The following is a 20,403-nucleotide window of genomic DNA, read 5'->3' as shown; positions in this document are numbered from 1 at the left end:
ATGTGAGGCTCAGAGTGGCATTGCAAAGCAGTACGGGTTAGAGCTAGCTGGTTAGCATGCTAACTTCAGTACAGGTGTCTGCAACAAAATACATCTATATGACACCTTTGTTGTTTCTTGAATGCTATTTTTTTTTCTCCACGTTTTCAACAGAAATCCTTACATACCGGACCGTTAAGATGGTCTATATCATTATGTGGCCTTTCATATACTATTTCAAAAATGGAGACCAGCTAGAATATTCACTACTTTGTTATGTTAGCTAACTTGGAGCTAGCTAATTTCTCCTCACGTGGGCATTTGCTCACCATTTTGAAAATCATAATTCCATTAGAGTGCTCAATTTATTCTGCACAACTTCTTTAACACTGTCTGACTCAAAATGTAAAAAAAAAAAAAAAAAATAGATCAGAATTCATGGCAAACAACCAGAGCTATGAATCTTTTCATTACAGGCATTCCTCTTACTTGTCATAAAGTACCGCATAACCCACAATGCAACTTGATTAATGACCGATCAGTCAGAGTTTCTGGAGTGTTGTGCTAGTCCCACTTAATGTAACTTCTCCCCCAAGGTTTTTTTTGTCACAATACTTACATAGTTTTCAGATCCACCGACACTGACTCAAGTGACATCAATCGAGGCCATTTCTCAAATATCTTGCTGCTCCCTCTGGAGGCACGGAAGGCTTTAAATATCAATTTTTTTTCACATATGCTTGTACTTCCCAATGTAAACAGACTTTGATGGGTTAAATTGGTGGAGAATAAACAATTCAAATGAGTTTATAAGAGTCAAGCTTTAAGTCAGATCATTTGTGTACAGTCCCTTAATCCTAATATTGATGATAACTTCCCACGTGGACCTGTGTTTGCTGCCTCTCACTTTAATATTCTCCTGACCTCTATACAACACAAATTTCCACTTCCACTTGACATGCAGTGGGAATTTGTTTCATCAACACCCCTTGCCAGAGTTGATCCTTTGAATTTCCCTGGACACAACACTCGGGCAGATCAGATGTTGATCAGCAGATCAGCAGACTTGAGACATGAAGGGAAGCGGGGAACTGTAAGATCTAACGATTTATTGAGTGAGAGCAAAACATGGAGAGCGCAGAGAAGGCGAGGGATGGAAGATGCGAGGCAGAGAGAGGAGGTGGAAGCTGATCAAAATACCCTGTGAGCCCGCAAGACAGCGAGTGAACGCGGCATCTGGCTCGTCCAAAGGATCCACCTGGCGGGGCAGGCCGAGTCAGGCAGCGACTCTGAAGCCTTCGCGGAGCGCGAGCTCCCGCACCAGCAGATGCTGAAGCGTCTGAGAAAGGTGCACTAATTACCTCGGAGGTTTGTTTTGCGGTGTGCCGGTGGGGCTCCGCTGATGAGAAACACATACTAGGACAAGATCAGAGCGACGGCAAAATAGATTATGTGTGCTGAGGCTGTGCTCACTTGGAAAGTTGTTGTAGGGACGGATCACTTGGACAAAAGAAGTGTCACTTGTGAGTGCTGCTCCGCAGTCCTACTCAGAGATGATTAAAAGGTTTTGGGTATCAGACAATCGGCTTAACGGAGGGTTTGGAGATGGAAATGAAGCGCAGTGTTTGCCTACATTCGAATTGTTTTGTAATACTCTTAATAAGAAAGTTTCAAAGCAAAATAAGGGCACTGTGTGTAGGCGTGTTTTTTTATTATCCTAACCTTCTCTCGCAGAAACGGACAAAGAGGTGTGATTCTCAGCGCTAAGAGCTATCTGGGCCTTTTATTCCGAGCCATTATCTGCGCCTCGTGAAAAGTCACGATAATTTCAGCGGGATTCAATTACGGCACAATGAAGGCAGACCTCCTCATGCAGCGAGCTGGTCAGAGTTTGCACTGCGAATGTAGTTTGCAGGAGCAGGCTGAACGGGCTCGTCATCCGTACGCCCACGGCTGCGCGTGGGTGTCAGAAAGACAAAAAATCTGTCATTATGGAGAGGTGAGAGATCTCTCTTTCTCCGAATGTTGCCGCAGCCTCTGTTTTGCTTTTGGGATTTTCGTTTTTTTTAGATGCAAATCCAAAAAACTGGCTCCCCTTTGTTTTATTTGTTTCAATTCTCAAGTTTTTTTGTTTTTTTTTTTTTTTTTACATACGCCTGCATCCAGACGACATCAGCCGACTATGACATCAGCCGGGTGACCCTTCTATAGGTGTGCCGCAATCATCGAGGGGTCCCATAGGCCGGGCACCCTCCTGCATATCTTGGAATCAGACGTTGCCAATGCACAAACTGTGTCACCCTAATTATCTTATATAGGTCTTCCAGCTACGAAAAAGAGCATATCTTTTCTCTGTGCACTGAGTGTGGCTTAATATACCCCCATGTCTTTTATCCGGCATCCGGCTTCCTGCCTGATGGAATGTAATTGGCCTCAGGAGAGAGCACGCTGTAGGATGAAGTGATGATCGCGAAGACTTAGAATAACCAGAGCGGGCACTTCCTGGTTTGCCACTGAAAGGACGCATGAATCGAAGGTGGGGTGGGGGTGTGAATGCCCCTTCTACCAGTTCTAACTCTACGGTCCCGCCATGATAACAGGCGCTGAGTCGCGTGCACCTTTAAGACGCTGCATTTATTGGTCTGGGGAATCTAAAATACTGACAGGCGCCGGCCTCATTTCCTTTCTCGGTGCCACTCAAGCGGTCGTTACGCTGTGGCAAATAAAAAGGGGCAGGTAAACTATGAGCCGGATTTATGATGGGGGTTGTTGAAAAGGTCATCAGTCAACAGTCCGATTTCCACTCATTGTGACGGATGCAGCAGATATATGACGTTTGGGGAGGAGAGAGAGGACCCCCGCAGAAATAGAATCTGAGTTTTCCGCACCCTCGGCTGAGGAGGAGAAATAGCCTTCCACATTTATGTTGAGAGTCTTTTTTTATTACAGACTCATTAGTCGGGAGACGACAGGAAACGGAGCAGTTTTTCGGCCCCTGCTATGCATGAGATAATCATTTGGAAAAATTGCGGTGCAGAGGTTTAGAGCGTGGCCAACCGTGAGGTCAGGACACCACGGAGGGATTGGAAGATAAAAGTCAGGGGTTGGAAGGTTATTAACAGACCGGGGAAGCAATAAAAAACACATTTCTAAAGATAAACGGTCATTTTTTTGGAGACTGTGCGGCTCAATCCCATTTCCAATTTTTACCCTACCCACTAGCTTTCAAGTGCCCCATTGCAGGAGCCTCATACATCATCCGAAGTCCCTGGTGGCATTTATGCAAACATCACGGCCTGATACTTTCCCGTATGGTGTCTTCAGCTGTGGGGATTTCTCTTGCATTACTGCGGGAATCAAAATGTCATTTGCTAATTGTCTTGCGGAGATAGAAAAGACAAGGACGCTCGCAATCTGTTCACGTCTTCCGCACAAGCGCTGCTTTGCGGGCTAACGTTAGTAACCCTTGATCCTAACCTGCCAGCGTGCACCGATATCCAATAGTCGTACGCCATTAGAAGGAGGGAACGCAACATTTAAGTACGCCAAAATGCGGGACTGTTGCATACATGAATTGGCATAACTAAATGGCCTTAAACTGCCCTTTTAGGAGACTTTGTTGGAGATTGTTAAGTGTTGGAATGTTATGAATCCAAATTAATCATAAATATTGACACTGCTGCCTCTGAAGTGTCACCAGAACAGCACTGTATGCACCAAAATAAAGAGGGAACAGCTTGAATATCAATTTATGCGGATGGTGACGTTACTCTGGGGGTTCACCTTGAAACTGACAAACTCCGAGGGAGCCGTACCAGTGAGATATTCTTTTCCTTACCAAATAAAATACAATGCAAAAACTATATATGCTCATCAAACCCAAAAGGTTGACATGGCGAAGGAATTAGTAATTTTGCATGTGTGAATTATGATTGTATGGAGATGAATGCATGATAAACGTAAGTGTTTTTCAGGCGGTCTATCTGACAATGAGTCGTACAACATAAAGAGTTTTGTTCATGCATTTTGTGAAATTCGAACACGTAACGTAACGAGGTCACATACGTCTTTGTCTGGCTCCCGTCGCCGTTTCTTTGACAAACGCGTAGTCGCCCACTGTCCTTCTTTCCTTTGAGGCCTGGGTTAGATCACACCTTATCTTTTTCCCCGTCCTCAACAAAAGACCTCTGAAACCTGCTTTGCCCCCTTTAGCCTTTCTGTAACTGTTACTCAAGCATTTGACACACTCATTGGTACCATTCGCTTAAAAAGAAGAGAAAAAAGAAAAAGCAGCCTCCTACGGTCACATTGATTCGCCTCGACCTCAAATGTAACAGCTGACCCCCCCCCCCCCAAAAAAAGGTTCCAATAACGTCCAAAATAGCCGATTACATGGAAGAACCCAGGAAATTAGTAAAGACGAGGGGTTTTGCGTGAAAGTACGTTTAAAAGTTTCTTTGAAGCAAAACAGAATCTTCAAAGGGAACGATGATATTAACCAAAAATAATTTGAAAAAAAGACTGTGTACTGCTGTGATAATGCGGTCCACGTCACCGTATTGCCCTTCCCCCCACCCCCCCTGCTCTTTCCTCGTTATGAGGCGATACATCACCGAATATTAGACAGTGAGGAAATTATCCTATATATTGAAGGCCAACGCTGTCGTTTAGAGGAATAAGCCCAATTCAATCACCTCCCCGTGTTTGCTCTCAATAAGGGACGGTGCTATTTTTACCATTCTATAGCAGCAGCAGGAGAGTGTGTGTGTGGGGGGGGGGGGGGTGTAGGAACATCGCTGAGGGATTCCCCCGCACTGCGGTGATACACTGCCTCAGGGCCATCCCGAGGGAGGGCTCCGAAATTACATTGAAGTGACTCAAATTGCTCGACTTTGAGCGGGGGTTCATATGGAGTACACGGTGATTACATATCATATCACGTTTTTTTTTTGTTTTTTTTTCACAAGTTTAGCCAGGGCGGCCATTTATTTTTCATGTTGCCGCCGCTGCTGAGCTTTGATACGTGTCAGGTGAAATGATGATGATGATTCCCTTTCTGTTTTATTAGCAGGTTTACCTGCCCCCCCCCACTCGCTCCCATCGTGCTGCCGCTCCGTGGCGACGAGCTAGCTCCAGCATATGCCGGGGACAGAGAGCATATGCCATGTGACAAACAATGTTAGCAGGATATTTTCCTAGATACTGCCGGTATCACGACGAAGCAGTCGGTATATGCTAGCGCTGCACAGAGAGAGAGGGGGAGAGAGAGATTATATTGAATATGGGTCAGTTCGCAGCCAAAACTCTGCTTATCTGAATTCTCACACACACACCCCCCCCCCCCAAATGGAAGTGATTATCCAGTCGGGTTAATTGAATAATTGAGAGGCTTGCTGGAAATCACTTCCACTGGTCACCGTCATTATCTCGGCTGGAAACATACGCTAATGGCCAAACAGCGGTGGTAAAAGCTGCGCGCGTTGGGAACCCATGTGTGGAGACTCCTCAATAATTCATAATCCACAGTCCTAGTTCATAGAAAAATCCGAGCCCACCTCCCTCCTTAAAGGAAAGTTCCAGGGCAGGTGATGCAGACCTGCGCTCGTGCTCATCTGAAATTCAATCTGATTGTTTCCATGAAAGATTGATGAGGATTCCTTGGCCGCGTGTTTGTACAGGCTACACGGTTAATTTAAATCATTTATGCCTCGCGATGTGTGTGTGTGTGTACTGTTCGCTTGGGCTTGCCCACCTGCTGATGCTCTGGCGGGAGATGGAAAAGGCATACCTAGAGCTCGGCAGGGCTCGTGGAGAGACGGCGGGGATGGAGGACGGGTGGGGGGACTGATGTGATAAGGGTGAAAACAAGGCAGCGTAGAAGACATTAGTCATTTGTAAGGGATTGATGGAGGCTACAGTTACGGTGGTAATGGAGGAAAGGGGGGAATCCACTTCGACAGTACTCATTCTCACAGCAAATTTGATTTCCCACCCCATGCTGTGATCAATCCACATTGACCGCTTTAATGGGACTATGACTGATAACACTTATTGCCCCGTGTGTCACCAAATCCTGGAAACTGACAAGGATTTATTTTCTTTTCTACTCTGAGAACTCTGCCATTGCTGGTAGACGGAGGCTTCCTGATGTATTCGAAAGTTATTCAAAGAAAGAAGATTAACCTATGTAGGGGGGGAAGTTGTTGTCCAATGCCGTACCTTAACAAATCACTCATCCGTAGAGGTGTCTCTCTTTGGGAGATAGGAGGTAGTTCCTTCTACGTTGCGGCTGGATTAACCTGTGACGAGGCCCCTGCAGCCCGTGTTCCTCCCACTCTGTGTGCACCGAGTCACTTTTAAAAGGACCTATTAAGCGCCAGTTTACTCAACGCGACGGCACCAGCAGCTTAATTAGATGTTGCCTACAGCCCAGAAAACCAACCAGTGCTGTATGGCAATTACTGTGTGATAATTTGATTAAAACACACATTTATTTAGTAGATGCACAATAGGCACTATTTAAGGAATGCTTAACACTATTTAGGCACAATTCTACAGGGAAAATAATTGAGGGGAGCAGCTCAGTTGGGTATTTCTTAAAACAGGCTGATTTAAGGGATCTTTAAGATCTAGGTTCCTCATTATTTGGGTTCCTACTGTTATTTTGGGTGTCTAATAGAAAATATTTACAGGCGTTAATAATCATAAAACACATTATTTTGGCCATACTGGCCATTGTCGCAGCACCTCTATTCCCCCTCTGCCTAAACGCTCAGTTTTGGTGCCCGTCCCTTTAAGGCTCCCCTCCCAAAAGGCCCATTCTTCTGTCATTGGTCAGCTCTAACAGGCCTGAGCAGGCACCATCCCACTGTGTTTCAACATCAATTTTGAAGGTGTTTATGCTCCCATGGGCGTGACGGGGGCATAGCTGAGGCGGTGAACGTATCCTTATGTCATGACAACCTTACGGAAGTCCTGACGGCTTGTTTGAAGGCACAGTTTCTGAATACGTGCTGTGTGAATTTCTACGCGGCTTGAACATTTTCACACTTGCAACTAGACCTGCTTTATAATCGTAAACAACGTGGACATTTTCAGAACAAATGTTGAGAAATCCTGATTTCTTTTTGATGACGGTGAAACAAAACAGACTTTGTTTTATTACCGTACCACCATCAAAAAAAATCAAAGCATCCAAGTTCCGATAGTGCTAGATCCTACAATACTCATAATGCAATTCAATAGCATAATTTATTATTCCCTCCATGCCTACTAAACTGCTTCTTCTTCATTTAATACCAGACGTCTCAGACGTTGGAAAGCTCCTCCAGAACCACAGAGAACAGTAGTAAAATAAACTTCTGTGCAAAATTGGTGGCGTGAACCTTTAAGTCCCCTGGATGAGGTTTAGGTGCATATTTCCAAACATCTTTTCATCATTAACCAATCAAGACGATGAACTCAGGGCTTTTAGAGCTTCTTGAAGTAAAGCAGGCCTGGTTAACAATCCAGCTCGTCAGTTTATGTCATATTATAAATCACATCGTGGTCGACTTGTTATCCTGAGGTGTGTGTGTAATTGTCATTAGTGGTTAAAACGACCACCTACGTTATAACAAATGGCATCGCGTACCTTGAGGGCAGTACCTAACGATCATTTTCACGATTGATGAATCTATTGATTTGTCCAGTTCCAAGGGCCTGTGGTGACATCGTCAGATTGCGTGTTTTGTCCCAACGACAGGCCAAAATTGAAAGACATTAGGTTGATAATGACACAATACAGAGAAAAGCCGACTTTGAGCCTAACTCAGACTGTTTGAATGAAACGAAAAGCAACATATGTTTAAAAAGCTACTGTGGCGCCATGACGGTTCAACTCCGAAGCTTTATGAATCACTGTGCCTCTCCTGGGAACAGATACCACAAAGGATAACTTCTATCTTCAGTCTACATTTTTGAGCGCAAGTTTATTCCTCAGTCTGTGCCAGATACAACCAGAATGCCTCCGTCCGGGGCCGATGGTTCCACCACCATTCTGTACATTTATGGCTCCGTGCCAATGCGCTTTCTTCCTCATGCTGTGTGACCAATCTGGATCCTGTGCTGACTAAGATCTTCCCCTGTTCACATCTCTGTGTGCTCACCGAAACCTGGAACACATATCCATTGAGTGTGAAGTATCAGCCGAAACAGAGGGATGAATAATTAACGTGCAGTCAAGTGCCTGACATTGCACTCTGTTCTTTGGTTATCTCATGAAAATGCAAAGTGTTTTTCTGAGCATTAGCAACAGCGTTGAGATGAGTGCACGAGGGGCGTGCAAAAAAGACAAATAAACTATTTTGGTTATGTAACACGCAGACTTTTTTTTTTTTTTTTTTTGGAAGCCGCGGCTCATTGCAGTGGCCGTAAATCCGCATTTCTGTTTGTTTTTTCTTCGGTGCGAAACCTGAAAAAAAAAAACTGCAGCAACGACAGACATGTGCGCCTCGGCCGGTGCCAGCTTGGTGCGGGCTGGTTTCATTTCAACACCACAGCGGGCAGAGAGGGGGAGATCATGGCATTGCCCCGAGAGGAAGAGAGAGAGGGAGAGGGTGAGAGAGAGAGAGAGAGAGAGAGAGAGAGAGAGAGGTGCAGACAGACTGAGATAAAAACAGAAATAGAGAAGAGAGACCGTTAGCTTGGGTAAGTGGATTATGTGATGTGGTAGGGGAAGGAGGGAGGGGCTCTGTCCTCTATCTCCACCGCCGCCTCTTCTGCTGCCGCTACTCTGGTCAAATACTACTCGGATCGAGGCAAAACAAAAACATTTACTTGCTTACCGTCCAATTTTCTTATTTATTTTTTTTACTCACTTACACAACCGTCCTTAAACCGTTCGGTTTCACAGGGCTAATCATCTCCTCGTGGATGCACTTGAAGCACTCCCTGCCAATACTTGCCGGGCTCCGGTGCCAGATGGCGAGGGTTTGTTATTCAGAGAAACAGAGAATGTCAGAATCTTACATGATCACGTCGATGTTTGCAAACACTTATGTGATTTAAAAGGCGAGCAATGATGAAGCCCGTGTTTCAAATGTAGTTTGAGCTATCAGCTGAGTGGTTTGACTTGACTTTTGGCAAAAAATGTCATTCTGAGAAGAGTCGTGGGCCAACAAATAGTGAGAAAAGGATAAATTGTTCAACATTTCAACATTAGTTTCTTGTTTTTCTGTTTCATGTCCCATTTCCTATCATCATCAACTGAATAGGTGTGGGATTTTTGACAAAATAAGCCATGTAAAGGAGACATAATGCTCATTTTTAGGGTCACAATTGTATTTTGGGTTACTACTATAGGTTTACATGCTTCACTGCTCAAAAATGTTTCTTTCCATGTGTGCCGATAATAGTCGGGGTAGATGGATGTGCCCCGAGTTTACAGCTAGGAATTATGACTCAGAGTGTCATTCCGTTGCGCTTTTTCCGAGGTTGTCCGAAACCCAGGCATCAGTGTGCTCCTTTATCATGCTCACATTTGCTAATTAGGACTAAACCTTGAGCACAGCTGAGGTTAATGGGAGTGTCATTAGTTTACAGGAGTGACAAAGCGACGTTGCCATCCCAAGGGCCACGCCGCGAGCTAGCTAAAAAAAAAAAATCTTTGATGGATTAACCATTAATGAAAATGATCAATACTCACAACAGGAACATAAGGTTACCAAAGGAATTTAGAAACTGGAATATAAAGTAATCAAACAGAAAAAAAAGGAGATAAACACCAAGGTTGGTCCACCAATTCAAACAACTTAAAGTTAGCCTATTTAACTTCTACTGCACAACAACCACTGTGGCTATTGGTCTATAAAGTGGCTACTAAGAGATAATGCTGACTGCTATAACAGTAGGACAAGTGAAAAACTGCCTTAAAGTCGGTGAATTCTCAAAGTAATGTCAGACCTCAGCGCAAAATCCATCTTATGTTTGCTAATGTTAGCAAAAACACAAGCAACATATTAGCTACTTGTCATGGGTTTCCAGACAAGACAAAGACAGTAGGGTCATACAAGTAAGGGTGTGTTTTGTTGTTCAGTGTATCAGTTGTATGATGAACATAATGTTTGTTGTGTCTTAATTCAAAAATTGCATTTTTTAACAACTAGCTTAACCAGCTAGCACAGCTCCGACTGCATTTACAGGAAGTGTTAAAAGCACTTCAAAGCTTTTATGTAGCTTACTGCGATCAAGCCTCTGAGACCTAGTCGTTTTGATTATGATTGCATTGGGGTAATGGGGGGAAATACCTATTAGACTAACAAATCAGCTGTGACCCTAGAGGACAGCACAATAAAGTGTTACTTAAAGCCCATATTTCCATTTGGGTCCCCCCCTATGGAGTGGAGAAAACAATAGCAGTTAGGCGAACAACAAAACAGCATTTACTGGAATAGAGTTGGAATAATTTATTTTGAAAGATGAAAAAAAAACGGTAATGTAAATCTCAAGAGTCAGCCTGTTTGAATGAAATGAAAGGCAACATATGTTTAAAAAGCTACTGGGCGCTGTGACAGTTCAACTCTGATGCTTTATGAATCACCGTGCCTGTAACTGGGAATACTCTGCTGTTGATGTATTAGGGTGAAATTTTCTATGAACTTTTCCACCGAAAGTGCAGCTACATGAGTCAGCCCGCCCACACACTTGTACAGTGGCACATTACTGTATGGGCTACTGTATTCCAGAAGGAAGGGCAAAAGCACTTCTGAAAATTTGGCTGCGGTGTGTGAACCAGTTGGCCCACAGTCCTTTCTGCTTGTTGGATGCTGTGTCATGTCATATAAATATTAGGAGCACTGACAGTGGGGAATGGACAGAGCTGATGTATCAGATAACTCACGAGCTCCATATCAGATTGTGACATGTTCTTCTTGTCTGTTTTCCTCTGCTTGTCTCATAGGACTACACGTTGACCATGTATTTCCAACAGTACTGGAGGGACAAACGTCTAGCCTACATAGGGATCCCCCTCAACCTGACCCTGGACAACAGGGTCGCCGACCAGCTCTGGGTCCCCGACACCTACTTCCTCAACGACAAGAAGTCTTTCGTCCACGGAGTCACCGTCAAAAACCGCATGATCCGCCTGCATCCAGATGGAACCGTTCTCTATGGCCTCAGGTGGGTTCTGCTTGGCACATGCGAACAAATAGCCCTTTGTCAATATGTTTGTTGTGAGTAGGCGTCGCGTGTTGCATGTTTGGCTCTCCTGCGTGTTACTTTTTATAACTCAGAAATCTGAGTTCTCTCAATTCCGTGCTTTTATCAGGTTGATTTATTGATCTCGTTGGCAATGGCCGAGTATGAATGCTGTAGTATTCTAATTGTGAAGAACGAAAGCTACAGTAAATCGATTCTACAACTAAATACTGTGTGTCTGGCCAAAGTCTTATATATAATTGCTCAATTGTTCCCAAAAATAACCAAAAAAACACCCGTGTTCCTTCATTTCCATGAATCTGGGTACTGCAGTTTATCTGGAATGCCACATATTTTGTCCTGCTGTCAGATATACTCAATTTGGTGTGTGCAAACTGATGATTTTAGACTGTGATCGACTATGAAGGCATCGGGGTTCAGGTTAGGATTAGGGTCGGGGTTAAATCATTCTCCTTTTGAAGGTTAATCATAGGGATCATGGTATTAAATGTCCTCTTACGTCTTTTTGAAAACCTCGTATAACCTCATCGACTTTCAGACCTGCGCCATACGTAAACATAGCAATAGGTGTAGCCATCTACATAGCTATCTTGACTGAACAGATTGCTTGATTTGGATCTTCCTTGGGTGCGAATAATGATTATTTTCACTGTCGCCTGTTTGCCTGACACGTTGATTAGCTGTTTGGTCTAAAGAATGTCAGCAAATTGTGAAAAAATGTCAATCAGTGCTTTCCAAAGCCCAATTATGACGCCCTTCAATGTCTTTTCCTTTAAACAACCCAAAAGATACTCAGTTTGCTGTCATAGAGGAGTAAAGAAAGCAGAAAATATTCACATTTAAGAATCAGGAGTAATGCATGGATCTTAACAAAGAGATCAAGCGTATTAAGGTGACGGATATCTATGAGTGAGTACAAAAGGGGGACTGTGAGGCCTTTGCGGAGGCATTCCAATGGCGATTAATTAAATTGTTGAAAACAAATCAATTCATTGATTATTCAGTGCCAAGTTACAGCTAGGGGCATGGAGGATGGGGAGCTTGTGCTAAAAAAAATTAACACTCTCTTGTGTTTTAATGGTGCAAATGTCGACATTCATACCCTACTTCAAGTCTGACTATAGTCTACATGGAAAATAAGCATTGATAAGAAATGGAAGATTGTAGTTTTGTGGATCCTGAGTGAGATCAAATAGATCGAGATACCATTTCCTGGGCAGATTGGCCACCGTTATACTAAATAGAGCATCGAGTGCGTATTCATCCGCATCTGAAAATGTCCCACAACAACTGCATCGGAGGGCATTCACGCTTGCTCCTAGTTGATTAAGAAATACAGCTTTATAGTTTGACCAGTTTTTAAATAATTTCATCTGCAGCAGGAGCCAGTGGCCTTGGGGCTGTGTGCCAGTCAGAGAAGGAAAGTCAAAGTATTAAGAGATGGACTGCCACATTGTTGGTCCGTGTCTTTTCATGGGATTTGTTTATATTGAAAACTAAAGACAATCAGAGATGTCCTCTCGATAGCTTCCAGATGTAACTACAGCATGTGTTGTGCGCCGGCGCACTGCACATACTGGGTTTATTCACATCGTTAGAGCAGTGATGTGCAATTTCTGGGCCATGCAAATGAGCGACACTCCCCACAACAGGCAACACAGTGAATCTCAGGGTCGGAAAAAAATTGTTCTCAGATGTTTCCCAGTGTCAAGTTAATTCTGTGTTTAAAGCCCTGTTACGGCACCGCGGTTGCCCAAGCCGAGAACTTGGCAGTTTTTTTCCGCTGCTGGCCGCCGAGCAGCCAGAGGATTAAGCGTCGTGCTCAAGGGCACCCCGGCATTTGATTATATTTAAAAAAGGGAGGGGAGAGTGTGGTCGGAGATCACCCATAGAAGGAGCAGTATGAGCAGGTTAGGAGGCGCATTAATGCAATGTTAAGCTCGCAGCTGTTGTTTTGATATTTGTTTCATAAAGCCCTTGTTTTGAATTTCCATTGATCTTCTCGACAGGCAGGTTCAGAAGAGTTACTGTGACCTATGAATATGGATGCATGCTTTGAATTATTAGAGTGCACAGCGAAAAGGGTCTGTGTGTGTGTGTGTGTGTATGTGTGTGTGTGTGTTTGCACGCGTTTCTTGCATGCTTGTGTTTGTATCTGTCAGCGTTCATACTTTACAGTCATACAGCCATGCTTGATTATGCAAGTGGAGTTCATAGCACTTAGCCTTGTGGGCTACTTATAGACCTCTCTATGCTTTCAAGAGATCAAAGGCAGAGGGGAGATGTGTGACGTGGTGTTTGCGATATGAGCCGTTACATAAATGTATGTCAGGTAGGGCTGAGGAACACGCTGAATACAGATTCCTATCATGGCATCAAAGAAAACGGCCCGTGTTTATTCCGGCATTCATGTGTGCCGACGACAGGGCTCCGATTCAATTGCGCATTCGAATGCATCATTTACTCTTTAAAGGGGCAGTATGCAATTTTGGAGAAGAAATTCACACTCAGAATTCTTCCCATTTGCAATATTAATGAGGTAATAATACAAAGTCAAATGTTTATTTTCCCCATAATTGAATAAACAAGCTGCTCTCAGAGGAAAATAAGGTCCCCTGAACACTGTTTGAAGCCAGAAAGGCGGCAGGGTCCGCCACAAATAAACAAAGTAAGAAATTGCGTTGTCCTTTTGAGGTCAGTTTGCGTATTCTGTTTATTCAGTCATTAAAACAAAGAGTCTGTGTATTCAGTTTGTTTAGGCATAAACAAATCAGTCCGTAAAGATATCTTCTGATTAAAATTTCTTCCCAAAAACTACATAATGCACCTTTAAAGTGGCAGAAAATAGCGAAACATGTGATAATAAGTTCCCAGACTGATTTTTAGAACATTATAAAACATTATATGACATTCTGCCGACGACGCCACTTCAATAAAAGGTGACATCAAATAAATGAATTGGGGGGAAAAAAAGACATTTTGAGAAGGAATGACGTCACCATGTATTATATTAAAAATGAGTTTGAATTATTTATCAAATTCTTTTCCAATTTGGTGGTTTACACTATTTATTAATGTGACGATTTTATTTTAATCGTGTCCTATTTAATTATTTAATATGGGACATGTTTTTGACTCCATAAGCGCAGTCCAAAGAGACACTCGGTTTACTGTCGTGAATGACTAATGATGGGATACACGATTTTGATGATACTTAAGCGTGGCCATATGTTGGAATTATGCAGTGTGTCAAAATAACTACAACACGTGTATGTCATACAGACACACTGTTTTGTTGTCGTAATTTTAGCTGTATAATATAATAATAATAACACCTTATGGGTTTCCACAGCCTCATCCAAGTCTCAACTGAATGGAGACATCCAGTGGCTAATTGCCAAGCAGCCGGCTCTTAATCAGGGCAGACTTAGCCCAAATCATTTCGGAATTAGCATTTCCACTTTGCTGCTTATTTCAACTGTCTGATCATCAGCCGCTTGAGCTCCTGCATCTGATAAACAAAGGGATACCTCGTCATGACCCAGTTCGGATGAGCAGGCTCTAAATACTGCCAAAAAACGCGTTTGCTTTAATAAGATTTTTCATTCGCACAAATTTTCACTGAATCACCGGGTGGAGGGTAGCCAGGTCTGTCGAGGGGGGGGGGGGGGGGGGTGGGGGGGTGGAGGGCCGTGAACTGATGAGAGCGAGGACTGCTCGTCAGGCTGTGATCTATAGCGTAATGATGTATACGGTTACATAGTCAGCATTTTAGTCTGGAGGCCATGCAATAATCTTTTTTAAGACGACAATGCCAATAGTCTCCAGTAAGATGAAGCCAGCTAAGGGACTTAATGTGAAGACAAATGGACGTTTGGTTTCCTTTAAAGCCCTTCCTTCTGAAGCCCTCACCTGCTTTTCTATTTTTAGAATAATAATTTAAAAGGGCATAAAAATAACAGCCACCAGCTCCTTCCCATCCATCTTCTGTTCGATACGATTATGAAAATCACATACAGTTTCTCAAATATTCTCCTCTCCTCCCCCCCATCTGTGTCTTCTTTTTCCAGGATAACTACAACTGCGGCGTGTATGATGGATCTCAGGAGGTATCCCCTGGACGAACAGAACTGCACTCTGGAGATAGAGAGCTGTGAGTAGAGAGACCTAATGACTGTCAGCGCACTGAGCAGAAAACCAACACAGTAAATAGATGAGATGGGACGTGTTGCAGTGTGAGCGAAACCATAGACAGCCTTTTTTTGGAGGTCTGCGTTTGTTCTCAATCCATCCCAGGTGACAGACGGATAGGGTTTTACATCTTAAAGGCAATTATGGCTGATGGCAGAATTCATTAGCTCACCTTAAAAGGGGCATTCCACAGATTAAATGTTGCACTCGCATGAAGTTTGGCGACTTTTGAGAGACGATGGAGAATAGAGACTGGTCAAAATTGAAGCAGAGACACACTGAGTTTGTGTTTACCGTCGGTGAAGATTAAAAAAACAGGCATTTTCTTGAGAAATGATGCCGCCAGTATCATTCATGTGTCACCGGTAAATCTCGTAAATCACATCGCTAACTGTGTAGCATTTACAATCTTGAGCGATAGCAGAAGGATGTAGCAGCAATAAAGCAGAAATATTAACCTGTTTCCAAACATTTACACTGAATAATGAAAAAAAAAAAATACTTCATTACTAATTAATGGTTAATTACTTATTACTTACCTATTTCTTTTTCTGCGACCAGCGACATCTTTTGCTCATATTGCCTGACAATAAGCAAATCATCAGACTTATGCTGGATCCGATCAGATAATATTGAAAGTAAACTGAAGTCGCTCTGAATCAGATGGTACCCTACATTGTCATTTCTCCTTTTAGTTTTCAGAGAGACAGCCATTTCTGTACCCTTCTATATTTAGCCGTTGGTTACGTGGGGCTACTGTTTTTATCTTCCATCAAAAACAATCCAAGGAAATACAGGATCCTATGATCCCCTTGTGACTGACGACTAAAAACAGGATGTTAAGAAAAACTTCCACTGAAGTCTCATACCCATACTCAGTCTCATGACCGATTTGGATAAAAACAGCTGTGAGGGGAAAAATCATAAAGATCCCGCTGTGGTCATTAAGTTTGTGTCGCGCTCGTTAAGGCCGGAAAGCAAATCAAAATAGCAATATGGCTAATTGCAATATCCAAATTGCAAGAAGCGCACTGTCTTGATGAAGGTAATGTGTGACAAAACAGCATTATAATGAAGAACTGTAGAGCTGCAGAGATGTCCTGACCAACAAATCTGGTTTGTGTGTTTGGTGTAGACCCTAACAATCACAATATCCGTCAAAATACTAAAGAAATTATTTTTTTTTATTTTTTTTTACCATATCTTGCAGCCCCAATGCTAATGTTCAACCATCAGTCAACCCAATGCAGCAAATGTCAGCAGCGGCCTTCAAGACGCCTCCAGAGTGCTCCCGGTTCACACTGTAGCCTTTTAATCAGGGACCGGTTTACACCTGATACACTGTTAGGATAGTAAACAAGGATTAGGATTATCACAGACACTGCTGGCGTCCCTGTGGGTTCCTTTGAGCTAATGTCAGCCTCTCAAAATACAGTTAAGAATAGAGCACATTCAAGATCTTTCTCACCACAGTTCCCATATTGGAACACTTGAAGAAAATGAAAGCAAATACAGTAAAGTGAAGCCGGAGCTTCTAAGGACACCGGAAAATGTCAGCTATTTTTGAATTCTTTTGACATTTTTGTGAACTCCAGTGAACCTATTAACTGACTTGCTTTTCAAAGCAACGTCTGGTTCTTGGAAACAACTTCAAACAGGCTTCTTTTTGATTTCTTTTTTTTCTTCCCAAATGACAGCCCAGTTGGATGATCAGCAACACTGCATATCTTGGTCTCCAGCGATGGTTAGACAGATGGTTACACCTTGGTGTGTGTGTGTGTGTGTGCGTGTTTTCTTCTTGTGCAGATGGCTACACCACAGACGACATCGAGTTCTACTGGAAGGGAGGCGAGTCGGCCGTGACGGGGGTGACGCGGATCGAGTTGCCTCAGTTCTCCATTGTTGATTACAAGCTGGTCTCCAGGAACGTAGTCTTTTCCACAGGTAGATGCCGTGCTCTGCCGTGATGTGTAATGCTTTGCCATGAACTGCATTTCCTCTGGGAATAATACATGACAGGCTGACAAGTGGTTGGTACATTTTAGATGATATTGTTCGTATCAAGCGTTGGCCTATTTTCAAGCTGATTATTTAATCAATTTCTGTAGCAAACAAATCCGTGCCAAAGCTTGATCTGTTGATCTTAAATCCTCAGAGCCAAAGTTGTGTTTGTCAGTGCTTCTAATTGGGTTGAAGTGAGGAAATGCGCTGCCTTTGAAGTATCCCTCAAGTAGCAGCGGCTGATGCGGAGGATGCCGGTGCGGCGCTGAACCAAAACACGCCGTAAACGCCGTGATTCACCGAGCAAACTGTGTCCAAGCCGGATGGTCCTTGACCCTGAGAGGTGACGCCGGAGTTAATGGTTTGGTTAACGCGCTGACATTAACAAAATGCAGCTGAGGACACCAATCAATTAAATCAATCGATACCTTCAGTCAGTGTGACAGAGGGAAATTGATCCTCAAGTGCCTTAAAAAACAAGTCTTAAAGGATCCCATATTATGCTCATTTTCAGGTTCAGACTTTTATTCAGGGTGTCAACTAGAAAATGTTCAAAAAAACACATTTGTTTTCTCTTTCTGCTCATTGCTGCAGCACCTCGATTCACCCTCTCACTGAACGCTCCGTTTGAGTGCCTGTCTCTTTAAGGCCCCCCCCCCCGAAAAAATCCCTGTATGATCCGATTGGTCAGCTATCGCAGGCCCGAGCAGGCACCACCGAACATGTTTCAACAGCAGCTCTGCCATGTTTTTGCAACCATGGCAACATAAACACCCATACACTTGTCGTCACATTGTGATTCAAATGTCGCTCTCTTCTGAGTGGTGCATCTGGGCAAACATCAAATGGTATATAACTTATGGTAAAATAAAAAAAAAATCAATGCTATAATCTAGAAAAACTACAGTAGTGTAAAAGAGTCTCAGTGACCTCTATCCCCTGCTGCATATTTACTGATTTAATTTTAATTTTAATTATTTGCAGGATAGTCCCTTAAGATGAATCATCTTGTTTTCAAGGGAGTATTGAAATATATATAGTATGATTGAGAACATGACATGGAAGCTCATGAAAAACGAATGCTTACGGAAGAACGAGGCGTCGCCGGCATCGCCATTAAGCGGTGTTGTGAAACACGTCAGTCACAAGTTATTTCTAGGCTCTCAATGGCCACTTTCTTTAGAGCTTCTCATCTCTCAGGGCTACTAATTAGAAGACACGGTGACACGATACGGTACATGGAAAACATTTGCAGGGTGAAGTTCTAATTAATGTTTCCGTTGCTAACTTGGAGGAGCGTTAGAAAAGTAATGCGACAGTGCCGACTACCCAGGGGGTAGATTCTGATGCACGCTGTGAACTTTGGTTTTTAAAGTGTCATACACAGAGGTCCTAAATTCATCAGATTTTTTTATGTCCATTCGGTGCTGTTGCAGAACTTTATTGGTGCTCCCTTACTAACAGCCGTCTAATCTGGTCAGCAGAGACGCATTCAGAGAGGCAGCTTCTCCGTGGCGGCGGTGGCGGGGGGAAACAAAAGCTGTGTGACATTTAGTCACAGCGTCATTTCTCACTGAAGTTATGCTCACGAGGAGGAGCCACACCCCATCTTGAAAAGGACATCCACAGTAAATTATTCTTTTGTTTGCCTTTTTTTGGGGGGATATTTTTAACATTTCTATCGAGGCTGCAGTCTACTCGGCGCGCCTCATCCTTTGCCTTCGCCCTGGTTTTTTTAACCGTCTGTGCCTTTATCTCGCAGCGTCGCGCATGTGCTGCTTAGCGTTTACCAGCATTCCTGGCTGCGTACGGTACACGCGTGTCTCTGGCTGTATGTGCGAATCACATGCGAAAAAGCGCTGGAGTGTCTATTTGTTTGTGAGAACTGGCGTGTGTCCCCCTGTGGTGGGGGTGACAATTAAAGTTTAGTGTCCACTGCTTTTGCTCCTGTGCTCTTGGCAGGATGTGTGAAGCACATCAGAGACTCCCCGCGAGGCTGGCTAATGACCAGGTTCCTCCATTACATGTGCCACTAGCCAGCCTTTAATTCAGCCCCCCTTCCCCCCCCCCCCCCCCCCCCCCGCCCTCATTTCCTTTCAGTCCTGTCTCGGTATCTCTGTCACCCTCTGCCGCTTCTTTTACTCCTTTCCTCTTACGCTCCTTCCCTGAATCTGTTCCCTCTCTCGCATAAGAGGTGTGGTTGGATGCCAATTACCCTGCTCTTTAAGAAGGAAAACAGCCCAGGATTCCGGGAATCATATATTCATGTGGAATGAGGCCCGCGACATCAATTATTCTCCTCCAAGCACACACACAAACACTGCCTGTTGGCGTGTGCACGTACAGTATTGCATGCGCATATGCAAATGCACGCATGACCAGACAACACAGCTGTAGCTGGTGACATTTATGTGTGTTCTTTGCGCATTCATCAATGCCGCCATCACCTTTTTTTGTCTTCATTCTCTCTTTCATCTCCGTTACGCCAAGATGGCCGCAATGACAACCTCTTTAAATGTGACATCTATACATCATGTTTTGTGCTTTTATTTGAGCCCTTGGCACCCCAGAATACATAAAATGTATCATTAACGGCTTTGGAAAAAAGTCCTGAAAGTGTCAGTGTTTTAAGTTATATAGCGCTGCAGTCAGATATCATCATTCAGATGAGAGTTGATATTAACTGACCCTCAAAATTCATAGTAATCTTTCAAACAATCGATCCTTGACTTTTCATTTAAAGGGGGCAACCGTTCGTTTTGGCCGCAGAAATGACAACTGTAGCTAGCCGATTTTTTCAAATAGTGCACTAGCAAATTAAAGTGACAATTTAGGTTGGAAATGCCCAAACGAACGGAAAAAATTTATCAACTGAATGTGAAGAAATAGCAGTTTTGAAAGAATGATATCTATGTATTGTGTCGCAGAGATGTCTGCTGAAATTAGCATGCCAACTAGCCGGCCCTGGCACGTCCCGGTCCAAGTTAGCTGCACGGCTAACTGAGCTAACTAGCTAATGGCAGCTACAGTTAG

The 20,403-nt window shown here is 43.5% G+C and overlaps 1 protein-coding gene across 6 annotated transcripts in view; it reads left to right on the top strand.

The window, feature by feature from the left end:
• Positions 1-20,403, top strand: part of LOC115577281 (gamma-aminobutyric acid receptor subunit beta-3-like) — a 70,129-nt gene that overhangs the window by 32,773 nt on the left and 16,953 nt on the right. For all 6 annotated transcript variants that reach the window (XM_030410261.1, XM_030410264.1, XM_030410265.1 and 3 more), the window contains 3 exons: positions 10,919-11,139; positions 15,249-15,331; positions 17,176-17,313. In XM_030410261.1, coding sequence (XP_030266121.1) covers positions 10,919-11,139; positions 15,249-15,331; positions 17,176-17,313 — 442 coding nt within the window. The remainder of the gene's footprint in view (positions 1-10,918; positions 11,140-15,248; positions 15,332-17,175; positions 17,314-20,403) is intronic.

The sequence above is a fragment of the Sparus aurata genome, chromosome 24 (assembly GCF_900880675.1).
Source record: "Sparus aurata chromosome 24, fSpaAur1.1, whole genome shotgun sequence".
Classification (NCBI taxonomy): Eukaryota; Metazoa; Chordata; class Actinopteri; order Spariformes; family Sparidae; genus Sparus; species Sparus aurata.
This window is presented reverse-complemented; position numbering and strand designations above follow the sequence as displayed.